Source organism: Aulonocara sp. 'chitande type north' Nkhata Bay, linkage group LG8 (assembly GCF_057382095.1).
Source record: "Aulonocara sp. 'chitande type north' Nkhata Bay isolate Kocher_YH1m ecotype deep benthic linkage group LG8, A_spYH_male_GT1.1, whole genome shotgun sequence".
NCBI classification, from domain to species: domain Eukaryota; kingdom Metazoa; phylum Chordata; class Actinopteri; order Cichliformes; family Cichlidae; genus Aulonocara; species Aulonocara sp. 'chitande type north' Nkhata Bay.
The window spans coordinates 17,259,407-17,278,965 of record NC_141351.1 but is presented as its reverse complement, the minus strand read 5'-3'; the positions used below and the strand labels follow the sequence as shown (position 1 = coordinate 17,278,965).

The 19,559-nt window shown below is 39.6% G+C and overlaps 2 protein-coding genes across 5 annotated transcripts in view; one reads left to right on the top strand and one right to left on the bottom strand.

Annotated features, from left to right (window-relative positions):
* insyn2a (inhibitory synaptic factor 2A) overlaps nucleotides 1-12,626 on the top strand; it is a 34,657-nt gene extending 22,031 nt beyond the window's left edge. For 2 of the 3 annotated variants that reach the window (XM_086303951.1, XM_086303950.1), the window contains one exon: nucleotides 8,215-12,626. In XM_086303951.1, coding sequence (XP_086160077.1) covers nucleotides 8,215-8,398 — 184 coding nt within the window. In that variant the 3' untranslated portion in view covers nucleotides 8,399-12,626. Of the gene's footprint in view, nucleotides 1-1,927 lie in introns of all 3 variants that reach the window. The other variant, XM_086303953.1, reaches the window with a different exon arrangement.
* The window catches only part of dock1 (dedicator of cytokinesis 1), a 203,976-nt gene that overhangs the window by 95,162 nt on the left and 89,255 nt on the right, over nucleotides 1-19,559 (bottom strand). For both annotated transcript variants that reach the window (XM_086303948.1, XM_086303949.1), the window contains exon 27: nucleotides 16,144-16,239. In XM_086303948.1, coding sequence (XP_086160074.1) covers nucleotides 16,144-16,239 — 96 coding nt within the window. The remainder of the gene's footprint in view (nucleotides 1-16,143; nucleotides 16,240-19,559) is intronic.

Below are 19,559 nucleotides of genomic sequence, written 5' to 3'. Positions count from 1 at the left end.
GACTTATATGTCATGTTTAACCTGAGTAGCAAAAGACGGCGGTGGGTTGAAAAAGATTTGCCGGGTGTCCGGTGTTCTCACAGGCTCTAGTGAGCCTAGCCCCCGGCTAGCTATCGAGCTAGTGGGTAACAGATGTCTCGGAAAATGTCGGAGCGCTTTTGAAAATATGTGGTGTCTTGATAAACTGAGCAGATATTTGAGGTTTACACAGCTACATTCTCGCCTGAAAATATGTTAAACGTTTATTTTGTGACCGAGAAAGAATAATAAGAGTAACATTAAAACTAACTAGCTGCCGCCATTGTTGGAAACTGAGCTGTGCTGCGCTATGAATTCTGGGACACAGTTTCTTCTTCTTCGGGGTTTAACAGCAGCTGGCATCCTTGTACATGAGGTGCTGCCATCTTCTGTTTCAGTCCGTTATTACACTCTTAAATCCTACTACTTATTCCTGCATCTTTTGGGATCTTACAAAGCTTCAAACGACGCGTCGACTATTAAATTAGTCGTAGACAATTTTGATAGTCGACGTAATCCTGACTAGTCGACTAATCGTGGCAGCCCTACATGAGAGACAAACACAGAAAGAAGCTGGATAAAAAGACATCAATGGACAGGATGGTGCGGAAAAGTCGGGATTCGAAATGCATTCCGCTGATGCTTCTCGACGCAAAAACCCTGTAATCTCATTTTCCTCACATTGCTTTTATATGGGTTAATGTGCTGATCAAAAACAGAGATAGATTTAAGTGGTTGTGATTAAGGAAGTCGATTTGGGAGGTCCCCATCACTGAGTTACATTGTTAACAACAGACTACAAATATTCCCCAACAGTTAAATTTTCTCATTAGCTTCCGAGTCCTGCGATTAATTCTGAAGCAGAGCATTACAAGTGATCATTAAACTGACTATCTGATGGTAAAACATTCTTTGAATAACACTGTGCAGTGCAATAAGATAGCAAAAAAAAAAAAAAATCAACAAAGGAATGGGCTTTTAAAAGGAGGACAAATATCCAATCTATTGTGCGAGGCTATGAAAATCAATTAAGCGTCGCTAAAGGCTGAAGAGCTGATTACATTAGAACATATGGAAATTACTGAGCAGCGAGGCTGTCCTACCGCACAGCAGTGCTGGGGGAAGATATCTCTTTTTCTGCAAGCATAATGATGTTTTCCAACATGGTGGTAAGCCGGTTACCATAGCTACAAGAGTGATCCTCGGTATGACAGATAGTGTGGAGGGACAGTGAGGACAGTCAAGAAGAGCACATTCACACCCAGAAAAGATAAGGGGAACAAAAAGAAAGGCAGAGTGAGAATGTGTAAGAGCGAGGGGATGAAAGAGACAACGAGAGATAAAGACCCAGACGGATAAAGGGCAGGTGAGAGGTTTGTATAACAACGAATAAGTTAAAATGAGAGATTATGTATTGTACGTGGAATTGGACAAAATTCTTTTTCTAATATATATATATATATATATATATATATATATATATATATATATATATATATATATATATACACACACATACACACACTGTAGAGAGGAAGGAATGGGAGTAAGAGAGGAAGACAAAGATAGAGGAGGAACAAGTGAGGGACAGAGGTTAAAGACTGACAAGGTCCGAAGTGCTTTCTTCAATTTGTTCTGATCCAACAACCCCCTCCAGGGAGTGGCAGATAGGGGACAGTAAATGCCAACAACGTCTCACTTTTTGCTTTCAGCAAAAAGTCCAAATGCGGAGTGACGCATGGGGGCCCGTGACACTTTTATAAGGCAATGCTGATAACTGGGCTGGGTAGAGACTAATAAATCTTTCATTACAAGGCCTTTTGAGTAGGTTTCAAAGATGAGATGATTATCTTTTTTTCTCTCTTTTTTTTCCAAATGAAGTTATGCTGATTTTTTTTTCTCTTTTCAGTGACATTTAATTTTCCTTGCTATGCTGTTCCCAAGCCACGGGGCACTTTACATCTACTTTGTATGATTCGCCTGGCTCCTGAGAGCTGCGCAGATTCAGTTTCACACAAAGGATAAGTAACAACACACAGCTACAAGGATGACTAACCAGAAACTTTTGATTGTTCAAATATGTATGCTGTTTGTGGGGATTAGTCTGATTACATTACATTTACTACGTGTATTACTCAACTTTAAAAACGAAATATTTAAAAAATATCAGGCTTGAAAAGGAATGAAAACACTTCATAAGCTATTTTGAGTACAGCATTGTTAGTTTCTATGCTGATATTGTCAACTGGTACTGCATCATGTGACTTTATACGTCAGTGCAAACGCTCCTCTTTTTAAAAATAAAAATAAAAATCACGTTCACAGCATTTAAGTTCGACTGGGTAGTGTCCAGGGTGGTTGGGGGTGTTTTCTAACAAAGATCATTCATTTAGTTTCAGCTTCCAATGAGGTTCACAGTCAAATCAGAAGACTACAGACTTATAAAGTAGTGTTGTGTCTATGGATGGTGATGGTCAAAACTACTGACGACGGCTCGTAGATCAGGGCGATTTTTGTGCTTTTTCTCCACTGACGCAATAAACTGATATAATTATTATGAGGTGTATAATAAACTGAATCTTCCTCATTATAGTTTCTGGTTGCACTTCCACATATAACAGGAACTTGCAACCCAGACTTACTTGGGCGTGCGTGGCTACGCATCCACAATTCACGCACGGACTTCTACAAGCTTTGAAGTTAATGTGCGTCTGTGTGGAGAGGTTACACTGATCTATCGTCATCATCAAAAGAGAGACAACAGCAGGATATCTGTGACTGCTGGTTTGATTTTTAAATGTGTGCAAATGTGACCGTTGAGACTGTAAAGTGCAGAGACACGTATTCGTCTCCTAAACTTCCTGTCTCGTCTCAGTATTAAAGTCTGTTAATACTCTTTTAGCTGTTCAACTGATACCTGTCCATTAGGTTAACTAATTACGATAAAGCTAAATCAATCAGTGTTTTAAGTCAACTTATAAACGTTTCTTCTTACTGGATGAAAAAACTCCCAATGTAGATGTTCCACTTTAGCTCATTTGGAGGTTTTTTGCCCTGTGGCCACATATTGTTATTATGGAAGATGAATAGAGCCACCACAATGGGTGTGCTTTAACCTCCTCTGCCATCCAATAGCGATGCCACAGGGGGATGAGAGGATGGAATCACCCAACCCTACTATAAAGACTTTTTAAATCAGCGGTCCCCAACACCCGGGCCACAGACAGGTACTGGTCCGTTAGTCGTCTGGTACCGGGCCACGAGAGTTGAGGTTTGTGTGTGAAATTTATGGTTTTCAGGGTTTTTATCATTTACTCGGTTTCCCTTGGTCTTTTCCAGTGTGTTATGAATTTTAAATATTTACATGTTACCATAGCGACAGAGAGCATTAATTGGCAGAGAGGAGGATGTTACTCACAATGTTGTTGGCGCATTTCAGGAGGACGCTGCTAATAAAGTTACACAATTACACAGTGAATTCACGTTTACTATTTTATTTACAAAACACCACAGTTTTTGTCTTGGTCGTATCCGTTTATTTTGTTGTATTTATCTGCGACACCTTAAAGGCCAGTCCGTGAAAATACCGCCTGACATTAAACTGTTCTGTGGCGCAAAAAAGGTTGGGGACCGCCGTTTTAGATATAGTCTGCATTTAGATTATTTAATATGTGACTGAAACTGGAATTTAAGGTTGACTTATTATGGTCATTTCCAACTTGATTCTTTATTCTTGGGGTCTACAAGAATAGTTTTTCAGAGGGGGCAGGTTACAGCCAGAGTGGTGGGGCTGAAATGACCTTGCCCAACCTGGTCGTCCCCGTTCTACGACATCATAGAGAGCCAGAATAGAGAAAAATCTGAAACCTGAGCATTTGGCTTTCATGGATTACTTGATTGATTATTTTAACAATTTACATGTGTTAAAGTTTAGAATTTAGAAGCACAACCTTTAACCAGATGGAAACAGCTGTACAAAGCAAAGATTGCTGCACATAAGTATCTTGATCTGTGCAACATGTAATGTACAGTGTCCATAAAGAGCATTAATTAACTCTTATTATTGTACCAACAATACAGCATAATAATCGGCATTTTAATCAGGTTAAATGGCTACATGTCCATGTAGGACTATCACCTGTAGCCATGGATGTGAAGCAACAACCGCCTCAGCAGTATTAGAGGCTTACGCTGAAGAGCAAGGAAAATCCTATCACTGCTGCTGTATATGTGTGTATGTGCATGATTATGTGTATGTGTAGAAGGAGAAACTTATCCACAGAAAATGACACAGCATTGAGCTAGAGCACCCCCTTCCCTTAAAACTCCAAGGAGATCTGTTTTGCTGTGCCTTTATCGCAGCAATAACTAAAGGTTTTTAAAGACGTGCAAAGCATGCAGGGAAATGCTCAACATTTTGCTTCATCGGTGTCACCCCCACGTTTATTACATCTATGCCACTTCTATCTGAGCTGCAAGAGCCTGTTAATTTAGTGGCCTATGCATCTTGTTTTATATGCATGTCAGAGTTTGACAAAGTGAACTACATTTGGGAACTATTTTTATGAATGGATAAAAATCAAATTTTTCAGAATGAATATAAAACAACTGTTATGACCACTTAAAATTCATATATAGGAAATATTCTTGGCAAACTTTAAAATCTACTCTGGTCTAGCCATTTGAGGCCCAAGAGGCCTCGAAGGAGGACTCTTTAAATGGTACCTGCCAACTTTGAAGCTCTGGGCCAACTGTATGACAGACATGGAAAAGTTCAAACAATGTGTGCAGGTGTAATCTTGCTAAAATAATATCAAGGCACGTGCTGTTGTACTTTTTCTATGTGTTCAAAGCACAAAATCTTTTTGGAGATTTTACAGAGATGAATAAAATCCCTCAGGGATAAAATCTGAGCATCGAAAAGTAATTGTGAGCCAAACAAGAAACAGTCTTTTTATGTCCTGGTCTAAACATTTAGTTCAGGTCCTGCACGTTTTTTTCTTTCTTTTTGTTTTGTGTTTTTTAATAAAGGCTCAGAGCAAAACAAAGAACTGCATATGATTCAGCTCGCCTTTTAGCTGTTTATGCACAAATCTGAATAAATCCAAAGGTTGCGAACATGGATTGATCTGACCTTTTGAGTAAATTTGTTCATAAGACAGTTTAAATGATTTTAAATATATGCGCTCCTTCTTTAAACGTATCCCCAGTGCATTTGCTTGCAACACGGAGCTGTTTCCACATGTAATCATTTGTGCACACAAACTTCCACTAATTTCACACAGAAACACGGATATAGATTTTTACCAGTGTAATTAGCAGCCAGTGATTTATTGATCAAAGTGGCTGCGCTTTCCCTTTTATATAAAAGCCTAAAGTCAAAGAATTATATAATTCTGAGTGTCTGCTTCACTTGAGTTGCTCATATTTGCAATTATTGGAGAAAGTAATGACATGCAAAGGAAATGTTTGACTCTTTTGTGTGGACAAGTAAATTCCTCATTGAAACTGTGAAACTGTGTTGACAGATAAAGTTGGTGAACTTGAGGAGCACGCTAAGGAAAGATTTTTTCTTATATTTCATTCAAAAAATGCATATCAATATAAAGTGCCTTGAGGGGACTGTTGTTGTGGTTTGGTGCAATACAAATAAAATTGAAATTGAACTGAATAGATGTGATGCAGGTCTGGAAAACAGTACACCAGACAGAAGTTAAATGCATTCTGCACTACGGTCCACCAGTGTCAAACATCAGTCTGCTGAAAGATCTCCCATCCTTGCATTCCAAATTCCTTTATTTGCAAAATGTGCAAGAATTTTCTTATCTGTTTCAAATCTCTCCATAACACGTTCATGAAATTTTAGCTGTTTTTTGACTTCTCCATTCCACTAACCTTCATTTCCTTTTCATAACCACAACCCAGAACATTTGTACTACCAGGAATCACAGATCACATAAAGGTTCTTGTCTGTTTTTCTGCTCAAAAGCTTTTTTCAGATCATGTCAAACACATATTGGCCCAAAATGACTACATTTTTTAAAAGTAGGTTTTGCTTAAATGTTCAATATTGTTAAACGTTACATTTTGTATAACAGAGGCTTTTTCTTTTCTCTTTTTTTTGCTAAAATATATTGCCTATAGATATATATGTATTGTTTAAATGGTGATTAACTGTTTTTTCAAATGTGTCAGAAATTTCCACATGAATGTCTCCTCATAAAAAAAACTCCCCACAAATGTCACTTTACTACAGAGACTTGATTTAAGAACTTATTACTATTTGACTGCACTTTCAGAGTCTATACGGCCAATAATGTGCAATTGCAATTCCCCTTGAATACTAATAATGATCTAACTATGTATCGCTTCAAGTCTTAAATCCCAACAGATGCATTGTAATTAAATCTGAGCAGGCAGCCTGCTGCTATTATGCAAGTCTGTCTATCAGATTTGCCACCAGCCTGACTTATGTAGTGGCTGACGAAGGCTTTAGCAGATTAAAGCACAGCTGAGGACGTAATCTGAGTTTCACTTTGCAGCACCTAGCAGTCAGTTTGCAAGTATGGGATTACAATGACGCTTGGTCCAGATAAATACCCTTGAACCCTGAGTAAATACAGAGTGAACCAACAAGGACAAGAAAAAAAACAAAAAATTAACGCATTCGTTATAAGCACTATTTTTTTCTGGTATTGTAATACTGAGCATGGATTGAAGCGACATAAAACAAAGTGACATCCTCACATCAATACGAAGGCTCTCATCTGAGGTCCAGCTAAACAAATGATCTTCAGTTCAACATCAACACCAGAGACTGAACTGAGAGTGGGAAAAACACTAATGGACTTCCCTGTCGCTCTATGATTCACAATGAGAAGGCAAATAACAAAAGAAAGACAGAAAAAGAAAAAGCAGTGGGCCAAAATGAGCAGCCAGATGCAATCAAGAAATGTCTAAATTTGGAGGTTTTACTGGGAAATAAAGATGAAGCAACCAGGAAATGTAGGTCGCTTTACCAGGCTGAGCAGTGCTGTGACAGATGCCTGCGCAGGGGTCAAGTGAGTACAGGCCATAACTTTGATGCTTAATATGGTTGTCGGGGGAATGCAACAGCCAAAAAATGTCAAGATTAAAAGAAGCACTAAGGGCAAACCTCAACCCTGGTTTCAAAGATGATAAAAGAAGAATATAAACAATAAAAGGCATTAAATAAAAGCCAGCACTCTAATATTAATGAATTATAAGAAATGAACTATACGACTTGGGTAATAAAATCCCATTTACATGGTATTCATTTCAACGATAATATGATAAAACTGCCACACTTATCATTCTTTCCCTGCAATTCATTCATTATGATTAATTTGGCAATTGTGTCCTAGAAAATGAAGATTTGGGCTACAGTAAAAGAATCAAGCAACGGGCGTAAATGGGCACAAAAAGGAGCTTTCTACAAATCTGTATCCAAAACTGTTGCAATTTTGATTCAAATTTAAATTATAATAGAAGACAAAGCTTTCAAAGTCTGTCAGACCATTTATTTATCATTTCTTCTGATTATTTTAATATTGAGAAACACATGCTCACTTTTACTTTGACACATTTAAAAAAAGCTGGATAATTCATCACCTCTTCTTTTTAAAACTCTATAAGCATTTGATGTCGTTTTAATTTTCCCCCCCCATTCTTTCTTGATCCACTTACAGCTGCTCAGCACTTCAAGGCCTCCCTTTTCATAGTCTTTGCATCTTAATGCATGCAATGTCCTCAATGAGGGACATGTCTGGACTGTATTTAATACATTCATAATAGTTTGTCTTAATAGAAGAACTCCGTAATGTACTGAGTAGCCGAGTAGCTGAGCTACTCACACATATGAATGTGTGGGGCTGCAAACCTTCAAGCTTTTATGGTGCCTTCCCACATGTACATGTTACCTATGCCATGGTTTATAACTGTGTGCTAATAAGTATTCAGCTGGTCTCCATCCACTTCAGCCCACAGGATGCTTTGTTGATGAAATCTCAAAAAAATAATTGTCCCATTTTGATTCATCAAAAAACTCATTCAGTCCGTCCCAACGTAAATGACTGTTTAAATTGGAATTAAATGCCCTGGAGACAATGTTGTTAATAGCAAGCCAGCAACTGGCAGTCATTTAAGCTAACACCTTTCTGTCTTTGTTCGCTGCAGTGTTGAACTGGATTTCAAACAACAGGAGGACAAGCTACAACCACTGATGAAGAGGCTTTTCCCAACAGAGGACACCCACTTTCCCCCCCTGCCTTACCCTCAGGAGGCCTTCACCTCCACCCCAAAACGCAAGTCCAAAGCTGACTCCAAGAAACACGCTCGCTGGAAACTTTGGTTCCTGTGACAACAAAAAACCATGTTCCCCTCCACCACCGTGCACAGGATTTAAGTGTCCATCCGATCATCCGCTTTTGTTTGGTTTATTCATCAACTTCTTTTATATCTATTTGGATGTAGACCTGGTATTAATGGAGACCTTGACTGGATACCGAACCCTTTTCTGAGATGACAGGATGTTTAATGAGACACGAGTGTGGATCCCACGGAAAATTCAAAATGTCATGCTTACCAAAAATGGATTCTGAGTTATTTTGAACTAATTTCTTCAAACAGGGTGTGAAATTACACCAAGGAAACATATTTGGAGATCGGCAAGGTGAGAAGATGAATTTGATTTCCCGATGTCTATTTGCATATATATTTTTTCTTCTTCTAGCTGACGTCAACGGGGTTCTGTTCTGTAATGGTTCTGTGCCCTTCACATTTCCATTCATCAGTTGGGACTTTCTTCCCAGCCTCCAGGAGAGGTTGGCAGATCAACCATAATGCTCTGAGGCCTCCATAAACAGCATATCACTGTACTGCAAAGCACAATTAGAACTGTTCAGGATACATTTTCTCCAGAATAATTAAAAAGACCTATTTTGAGTAATAACTCACATATGTAGATTGTCTACTAACCATGCAGAGTGAAGACTTTCATATCTATATAAAGAAGAGACCTAAAGGACAAAATATCAGAGATGTTTATTGGAGTTCTACAGTCAACTTTTTATCCATCGCTAAAATGTCTCCTTGAATCCACTGACTTTGAAGAAAAAAAACAAAACAAAACAAAAGAAGAAAGAACACTTATTTTCTTAATATTTGCAAAGTTAAACATCCATGTACTTTTTTCTATATAAATATATCTATATACATTCACTTTAAGATTTAGCAAAATGTATTTATTTGAGCTGCAGTGACGGGAGCTGTGCAGTTCAAACACTACAGTGCAAAAGGAAGTCGATCATTTTACAATTCTCAACTCGTTTCCATGCATCGCAAAGTTCGTACTAACCTCACGTATGCATATGGTCATTAAACACCAAGAAAAGACAAAAACCCATTCATTGGTATAAAAGCATAGACACACAGAGAAAACTGTTACGAAACCAACTATAATAAACAGTTGGTTTTCAGCACACGCGAAGGGTATCAGAGGATAGCTTTGATTGTATTGCTGCAGTATCCTGTATCAGCTACTATAATAGAAAGAAAGTGTACTTTATTGGTCCCCGTGGGGAAAATCCCTCTCTGCATTTAACCCATTCACTCAGTGAAGCAGTGGGCAGCCATTGGGCGCCCGGGGAGCAGTGTGTGGGGACGGTACCTTGCTCAGGGGTACCTCAGGGTAGCTGTTCAGGGGAATCGAACCCCCGACCTTACGATCATGGGGCCGCCACTCTACCTACTGAGCTATCCAATGGATTGGATTTATATAGCGCTTTTCAAGGCACCCAAAGCGCTTTACAATACCACTATTCATTCACTCTCACATTCATACACTGGTGGAGGCAAGCTACAGTTGTAGCCACAGCTGCCCTGGGGCAGACTGACAGAAGCGAGGCTGCCATATCGCGCCATCGGCCCCTCCAGTAGGCCAACACCAGTAGGCAAGTAGGGTAAAGTGTCTTGCCCAGGGACACAACGACCAGGACAGAGAGCCCAGGGATCGAACCGGCGACCTTCCGGTTACAGATGCGATTCCCAACCCCCTGAGCCACGGTCGCCCAATAGCTACTGAAACCAAGCCAGAGAAACTGAATGTGCCACTTCTGATCACAACCAGGGCTTCTACAGTGCAGGGTGGCAGGCTTATAGCCTTGCATGCTTTTTACAACCTTTGAACTTTGCAGGATATTTTCTAGCTTTTAAAACAATTTTTAATGAGATTGACAAAATCCCCCCCCCCCCCCCCCCTTTCCCTTTATTATTGTTATAATTAGTTCCTGCTCATTGCTTTGCATCTATTCGACTGTAAAGTAAAAACCATGTGCAGTAACTCCACAGCGGGTTCAACAATTACGTACAGCCAAAACATTTACTACACCTTCATGTGAAAAAGTGAGAACATCCGATAAGAATGATTCGTTTTTGGACGGATATGGACGGACAAACATTTTATCCTCTTTGAAATAGTGCTCATTAACAAAGGTGCTAATCTGAAATTTTTAAAAAAGAAACAGAAACATACATGCACACACCCAAGTGCAAATCGGTCGAATTTACTTTCTATTAACACACCAAAACAATTTGGGCTTCCGGGTTTGTTGTCAGTGATTAGACCCTACACAGGCTTTGTGAGGGTATGTTGATTAAGGTGCCACAAAGCAACAATCTCTGAGCAGTCTATGAGAACCACTAAATTTTAACTCTTGCAGCGTTGAAGTGCTCATGTCTACAATCATGACATGCATGAGAGATATGTCAAGAGAGCTGTTTGGCCACAACAGTAGAGAGAACATTTTTGAAGAGAAAAGCCTTTTACAATATGTGGTTGTGGTTATCATGTTCTTTAAGTATACTACCTTTATCTGTAGGAGCCATTTCAATTCAAAGAGGATCTAGTGTGTGCTGGTCCAGATATTTAAACAAGTAATCAGTTTCCATGGGATGTTCTTACTTACTCACATCACTGTATGTAAATATATATTACACAATATCAAATAGTGCTAAAAACATTTCAAGTGTGGGATAACAGCCAATATCTAAAGAGAAAAAACAAAAACGTAATAGCTGATCACTCTAAAAGACACAACCACTGCCCTAGAAGACAGGAAATATGCCAAAGTGGTTTCAAGGACATAAAAAATGTACAACAACAATATCCAGCAAACTACTAGCTATCACTGGCTTGACCTTCACAAGCTCCAACATGCTGCATTTTGTTAGTTACATATATTTCACAACTTCACTCTTGTATATGCTAGGTTGGTTTCTTTCAGTAGTTATACTGTAGCATCAAGAGAGAACTAGATGTTTATCTGTATCTTAAAGAAGTGCAATTGATTTATTATGTGCAATACTGTGTCTTTTATACAGTTTTTTTAAAAAGACAAAAATAAAGATATTTAATATGCAAAATATGAAAAAAAAGAAATAAAAAAAAGACATCGACAAAGCTCTCGAAATCTGATCTGGACCGAGTTTAATTTGTGGAGCTATAAGCACAATGATACTTTTTTTCCTACCTTCTTCAGTCACATTATAAGTAAAGGATTAGTTTCCCTAACTTTTAGCAGATGCTTTGGAATAGGTTTGCCCAGGCTTGATGGGTCTGCACTGTGAAATTAGATCACAGCATCTAGAAAGATGCAGTACTTTTGAACAACTCAAATTTTGAATAAAGCAGCACTCATATCCTAAGCAACCAATCTGCATAGCTAATACCTAGTATTAGCTAGGTATTAGCACATTGGTTGCTAGTACCAGGGTTTAGTGGGGAAATGTGTTTTGTAATTTAGATGAACAATCCCTGTGAAAACCAATTTCTGACTGCACTGCTGTGGAAAATTCTTCGCTAACGCACTGATATCAACAGTGGACTGACCAGTACTGACCAGTGTTGATAAAGTAACAGTATTGGCCTTGTTGACCGACTTTAACATGCGGGCAAATCTACAAGTGAGGGTTGGTGTCTTATCTATTGTGTTGGATCAACTTTAAGTTTGCTAAAGAAACCCTGATTAAGATTTCAAACTCTTTAAAACAGTGCAGCTACCCTTTTTTAATATATCATGTAAATTTACTTAGTTTTATTCTTGGACGAATAAAGAATAACAAAAACAGATCGGTATCTCAACTGTCAAATTTAACATCAGTATCTGACCAGAACACTTGGTACAAGATAAGGCTGAAATCATACATCTCTTTAATGTACTATGGTGGGCTGAGGCGAGAGGAGAATACAGCAGAAGGGTAAGCAGCAGTGTTTTGTGCACAGCCAACCTGCTTGGGAACCAGTCTTTGCCCTTACCATCCTCACTCTAATACAGATTTTGTTTTCGGGCATGTCCGTGTGCTCATGCATCTGCACCTGCACCTGCCTCATGTTAGTACAAACAAGTCTTGAAGTGCAAACATGAGGTAAACCAGCAACAAAGCTCTGAGCAAAACCCCCACAGATGCACAGTCACCCTCACACTGATGCATGAAGTAACGCTGCTGAAGGTCAGCGCTAGCCACAGCCTGGCCGACTCCACCGGGCTTGATGAGTGACTGCGTATGCCCAAGAACTGAGAGCGCAAACACGACACCTACTGCAGTTTAACATTTTGCATTCTTACTTAAAAGTCTTCTGTGGTCTTAAGGTGACAAACAGCAAAGAAGTCCCAGCGGTTTATACAGTCCTGACAATCACAACACATCACAACATGGTTTGTTGCAGGCTCAATAAACCCAAAGGGATGCGCAGTCGAAGCTTCAAAACAGGTGAGGAGACGCGAGGTGTAGCGAGTGATAAGTGCATGTTTGAGGCATTATGATGCAGTGCCATATCTCACTATGCTTCTTTTCTGTAAGAGCTCTGCAGTAGTCTGGCCAGCAGAAAAAAGAGAGAGGAGAGGAGACAGAGCGGTAGATGCAAGGAGGTGCTAAGAAAAATATTTGAACAGAAAAATATCCAAACACAGAGATAAAGCGAATGTGCAATACCAGATTCTGAACTAGACACGCATACCTGGAATGACCGTGTCGCAATTTACACTATCAAGTCAGTGAGTGCACGCAGCAAAGGAAAAAAGCTCTAGCCCTATAGCTGGTCAGCCCCATACTGTCAATCAATAACATAGTCCTTCCCCTGCAGCTTTCCAGTTCGTTCCCTCTGCACACTGCAGGAAAATCATGAGGATAACTGTGGAGCACTGCAGCGAAGTATCACTACAACATGTTTTGAGTAGTCTTGAGAACTTGAGTCCACAAAAAAGTTCAGCAGTGGGTTTTTTTTTTTTCTTGACAACATCATGGGAAACCTAGCTGTCAAATATGTACTCAAGTCTTTTAATCAATTCTGTCAGCAAGCATATTTAGGTATTTCCTAAACCATAACAAAATTATGCAAAAACTAGTAAAATCTAACGTAACACATTTATACAGCAAAGTTGTATTCTGTGGTTTTGCTGCATGGAAAATATAGATTTCTTTTCTTTTTTTAAATACATTTGCAGCTTCCTATTTCTGTCTATCTGCAAGGCTTCCTATTCTCGTCTATCCAGGAACTTAAACTAGAAGAAATAAGAGCATAAAGAGAGAACCTGGTGCTTTCCACGGAAAGCGGCTAAATGTTTCTGCTACAGCCATAATCTAAATGTATTCAATTCAAGGATTTCTTTCAACCTGTGTGAGGGTGGACATGAATGCAAAGATACAGCCTGCGAGATGATGCTATGATGCTGTGTCCAAGTTGCTAACAGGCGTAGCACTGCAGTGACAACACGCAACAAAACCAACGCCCCCAAAGTCGTCACTGCGTGCTTTCTCATCAACATTCTGTGTCCACCGCTGCCAGGAGAGAGCAGAAAGGGAAGAGAACGAGAGACGGGCGGGAGACAGAGTAGAACGTTAATGCATAAATCTAAATGTAAGAGGCTGCCACTCAGAAGAACAAGGTCGGTGGTTGGATGCGGTGTTGTGTGAGCAGCAGCGTGCAAGCTGCCTGCAGAGTAGGCATCTGTACCCAGAGGCAGCAACAACAGCCCTCTGATCAGAAAGCAACAAAACTGCTAGCAGCACTAACTGGGTCTCATAGCTTTTAAAAATTCACGCCCACCTTATTCATCATTAAATAATCATTTGGGGACTTAGTTCAAATGCAATTTCTGTCCCAAGTACTATATAATGTATAATGTGTTTGAGTAAAAGAGCCTTAGGCTTTCATGTAACCTCTAAATCCCACTGAGTAAAAGGACACTCTGCACATTGATGCAAAATCATATTCAGATGCTTAAAATGTCAAGGCAGTCAAGTGCAGATGCTAGCTAGCTATAAAGGCAGCCGCTGACAAAAGGTCGGGGTCGGTAGGGACAATAAACCCGAGCTGTGTTCGAGGAGCAAAGTAAAATAGAGGCCAGTGGCAGCATATGTATACAGAGTAGATCGTTTCAACACGGGCCAAAACAGGTCGTGGGTAGAGTACTTTGATTAACTAGAAAGGAGGTCGGTCTTCCACAGCACATGCCAGCACTCGCTGTTGGAAACAAGAAACCCGTTTCAACTACTCCACAGGTGGACACCAAAATAGATGCACTTCGTGTAATACTGTGAAAAGGAGGCCTGCATATGCCTTCATACTGACAGCCTTTTAGAAACTTGCCACTACAGTGGAAAAACAACAAACAGGAAATGGTGTGAGGAGATGGTGAGCTGTTCAGTTTACCCAGGCTCTAACAAAACATCCACAGAGATCAAATCCATCTTCAGATTTAACTTTTAAAACTGTTTGACTATGAGCTAGGCAGGACAGCGCACTATTTGAATAGCTGGTATAACAATGAATCGACTAGAGAACTACAGTGGGAGAGTAAGTGGGAGCCCTAGACGCCCTCCAGGCAGCTGGTTGGGAGAAAATGGCCAGTGGGACGGCCTTAGCTCAACTCGCAGCTTCATTAGCTTGACATTATTTAGTGTGATGCATGCTTAGCAATCTGTTACACAACGGAGGGCTTCCCATCTATGGGATTAGCTGGTGCATAGCCGGAATAGTTTTAGAAGAGAGAGAGAGACAAAAGAAGCAGTTAGTGAATTTCTGCTGCAAAAATCCCTCGCTGCAACCCAGAAAGAAAGACCCAACACAGGAGATGAAGCGTCGGGGCTGTGGACATATTACAGCACTATGATATAACACACACATACACAAACACACTAGATGATCACTCAGTGGCGACTCCGGGCTTTATGGAATCATCCTCTGCCGGCGTGGCTCAGTTACTGGTAATAAAAGCTTCCATTTAAACAAGTGATGGTGAATCCTGGTGCTCCCCGATGGAAGCGGTGTGAATATTTGTCTTTACTAAATGTCTATAGGCTCATAAGAAAATGTCTCATCACTAAGCTGTATTTTACAGAGCTGTAAGAATACGAATGTCGATCATGAAAAAAAGTCTAATTTTCAAAGACGATACAACACATCTACACGCAGCTCTAATAAAGACATTATTCAAAAGGAAGAAAAAGAACAAGTCAAGCAAGACAGAAGTTCACATTTCTGACTAAAAATACAGTTGTACTAATTGGCGTTTGGGACTGAAGAAAATGGGTGAAGCCTTATTCGCACACATCAGACAGACTACATATTTACAGGATGACTGATAAGTGCATTAATTGCTACCAAGCTCTGGCTGAGAGAGTGATGGGAAGATGAATGCTAAAGGCAACGGTGGGGTGATACAGTGATTAGATTACAGCACAGAGCACCAGAAGTGTAGTAATAAGTGAGGATAAGACACACAAGCAAAGCAAAAGGAAAACACACACAGACACGCCGGCGCAAAAACAACCAGCTGGAGAAAGATATGAGCAGATCAAAGCCTCTCTTAGACTGAGGGAGTGTGAAAGCAATCTGCCAAGGTAGGCTTTACCTTTAATGATACTTTTGGATTGGAACTGTGGTTGCTGCGTGACTGTGGGAGTCAATCTGGTTGCGGTACATGTGCCTCTAAAATTGTGTGTATGTATGTGTATAAAAAAAAAACAACCACAAAAATCAAACACCGAGAGTTGCGTGCTTAGCGTGATATACTGCCTGGTATCCAAGCAGAGAATTACACTTACGATATGAGGTGAATCGCGACCCATAGAAATGATTGTCCTGTTAACGGTCCTCAGCAGCTTCTCCATGATGATTTGGACGTGCCACTGGGTGGGACCCTGTACATAACACATGAATAATATCATCACTTAAAAACAGAGGAATAAAAAAAAAACATAATAAAGTGAAAGAATATGGAATATCAGTCCAAACTTATCAGGCCTGACAGAAGCTCAGATTTCAAGGGAATTGTGGTCATTCGGGTGAACAGCTAGAAAAAAAAATACATGATGATGAAAGTCTTGAGCCATCAGTAATTCCTTTACGTTTTGCTAGGATAATGGGAAATAGGTGCAAATATTAATGGAAATATAGTATGTAAGGGAAAAATAGAGAATGTAAAAATTAGAGATGGACCGATACTGACCTAAATTACTGGATCGGATATCGGAGAGAAATAAAAAATGTAATCCGATCCATTAAATATCAAAAAAAGCACCTCACAAAACTTGCGACATGGCATAACTCAGCTCATAACCGTAGCACGTCGGAGCAGTATGCATCAGGTATAGAGCGGCTGTGGCGCGCAAGACCTGTCAGCGGTCTGGTTGAGCATTTGGAGCCTCGCTACCAATCCGGCATTTCATCTCCGAGAAAGTTATCCCAGAGAGAAGTAAAGCAAGTGTGTAAGTTCATCTCTGAATGTTTGTAAAGCATTCCAGCGTTAAGCTTAATCACCGATATATGGAGCGACTGCCTCTCTCTCCCTCCTTCTCCTGTTGCTACTTCAATGATCAATGATCAGCTGATCGGCTTTTCTCTCTTGCTTGTCTATCGCCCACTTCGCGCCAGAAAGAGGAAACCAGCGGCTGAACAACAGCAGCACGTTTAACCTTGATAAGCTGTTGTTAGAATTTATTTAATATTACTTTCTACACCAGGATCCTTTTCTACGTAGCTGACGGCTGGTAACTGTGCAGGGGCGGATTTAGCAAAGTTTAGCCAGGGGGGCCGATTGTGCCCCCTTTTCCCTGTTCATGCCCTAAGACATACTTTTCTTTCTTATTCTCATTTAAAATGTCGAGCTTTTAATAAATAATTATCTAAATCTTACACCCAAAGTTTTAATCTGATGTAAAATGTATAGAAGTCCATTACTGTATATAGTAACTATTACGTCTAATATACCCTAGTAAGCTATAGTACTTTTTCCTTTGGGAAGGTACAATCTGTGCAGTCTGCAGTTCTGTTGAAGAAAGATGTTGAATCTATTTAAATATTGTAGAAAAATAATTGATTTCTCTGCATTTTCTTTCACACTGCATCAAATTAAAGTTGATTACGTCGATTAAACATCATGAGGTGGAGGGTGGGTGGTTCCCTTTTTCTTTTTTTTTTTCTTTTTTTGCTGGGAGTTTGCAACCCTATTAGTTAGGTTGCTTACTCCGGTAAAATACCAGAATAGGGAGGATGGAGTAGGTTTACGTTTATTAGATTGATCAGTATTGCTGAACTATGAAATATTTTGGGTGCAGTGTATTTTTTGCATACAGGTATAACAGAATAGCTTCAGTCTCTTGTTTTTTAAAACTTGAGTATGAACTTATACAAAATGCAGCAAGATATTAAAAAAAAAAACAGTTTTATTGATTAAAAAACACACTATATCAGATTCATATCGGTATCGGCAGATATCCAAATTTATGATATCGGTATCGGACATAAAAGAGTGGTATCGTGCCATCTCTAGTACAAATATAATGAGCTAGAAAGTCAACACCACCTTATTCTTCTACACACCCTTAACACTCTTAGGGAAGCTTTCTTGCAGTTTCAGGAATAGTCCTCCAGGCTTCTTGAACGACATTCAAAGCTCTTCTTTGGATGTTGGCTTTTTTGTTCTGTCAAAATCTGACAGCACTTTTCTGCATTCATAATTCCATCAGCTAAAAACAGTGACCGAAACGCAGCCTCAAACCACGACAGAGCCTCCACAGTGTTTTACAGATGGCTGCAGACACTCACTGTTGTACCTCTCTCCTGTCTTCTTTCATACATACCGATGACAATTTGAAGCAAAAAAGTTCAAATTTGTATTCATCGTTCTATAAGTTCTGCTGCCACTGATTTTCAGTTCAGTTCTTGTGTAATTTGGCATACCTCAGCCTTTCCTCCACATTTCTCTTCCTTAAGAATGGCTTCTTGACAGCCACCCTTCCACTGAGACCATTTATGATGAGATTTCAGTGAACAATAGATGGTTAAGCTGAAGGGCTAGATGCATCTCTCAGGTCCTGTGGAGGGCTTTTGCTAGATTCTTTTTCAACACCATCCATCTGCCGTAGATAGCTCTTTTCCTCAGTCTTACCCCTTCTTTTTTGTCTTCCACTTGCCCAGTTTACTCAAATATTTCAAGTTGTCAGCTAATAGCTCTTTGGGAATCACCTCCTTGGTGCAAAAATACAATTTTATACCTGTCAAACTGTTATCATTGGTATTTTTCATAGACTGAACTAAAGAAATGTCAACAAATGATATATTTTTGTGACAGGCTGCTAGCAACAAAGTGCCTAAAGATACCATTTAAAATTGGTCTTTGCCAAGTTGTCTCTCATGTCCAGACCCATCGTTTGGGTTAGGCGCCATTTTTACGCTTAGGTCAGTGTGAAGTGGCATAACAAAATTACAAATCGTTCTTTGAAAAGTAGCTATGCAGCAGGACTGGACTGAAAATGACTGATAAAACAACCAATGTCAAAAGTTCTTTTTTTCTTCTACACGAACATCTGGGTTCTTGGAAGTGAGAGGAAATGAGAGATGGCACAAGACTTTTGCACAGTACTTCAAAAAACAAGGAGTAGACCATGACTGAGATAGGAAATTTAAGAGCACTAATGATATTTGGTCAGTTTGGAAAAAACTGAGATTTCGGCTAAGTATTCTTCTTCCAGACTTCCAGAAACACAAAGAGATTGCCCTAACATGTGTTACGTGCAGTTATTACATGAATCCTTACTAAGATGTTATGACAATGCAGTTTTAAAATCTTGTTTTACTGTCACACCAAGTCATGGATTATTCCCCGACTTTGATCAGATCGCCTGGTTGTTGTTATTGCTGTCTGTACCTGGCGTGGGGGAGTTTTTCGAAGGAGGCTTATCTTTCCAACACCAGCCAAAACTTTCAATAATTTAGATTATCCAGTCTGCAGCTGAACAACTCACAAATACTGTATGCACACAGTGTTTGTGAGAATAAACTGGTTCAGCCTGGGTCTAGACCAGTGTCAACCAAGCAAATGCAGAGCATGAATGGACTGGGAAGTTTTGTTTAAACATCAAGCTATGTAAAAGAGGCCTATGCAGTTAGATACTTCTTGCTGACAAGGCATAAATTGTTTGATGAAATTTAAGTAGACAGACATATCTACAGAGGTTTT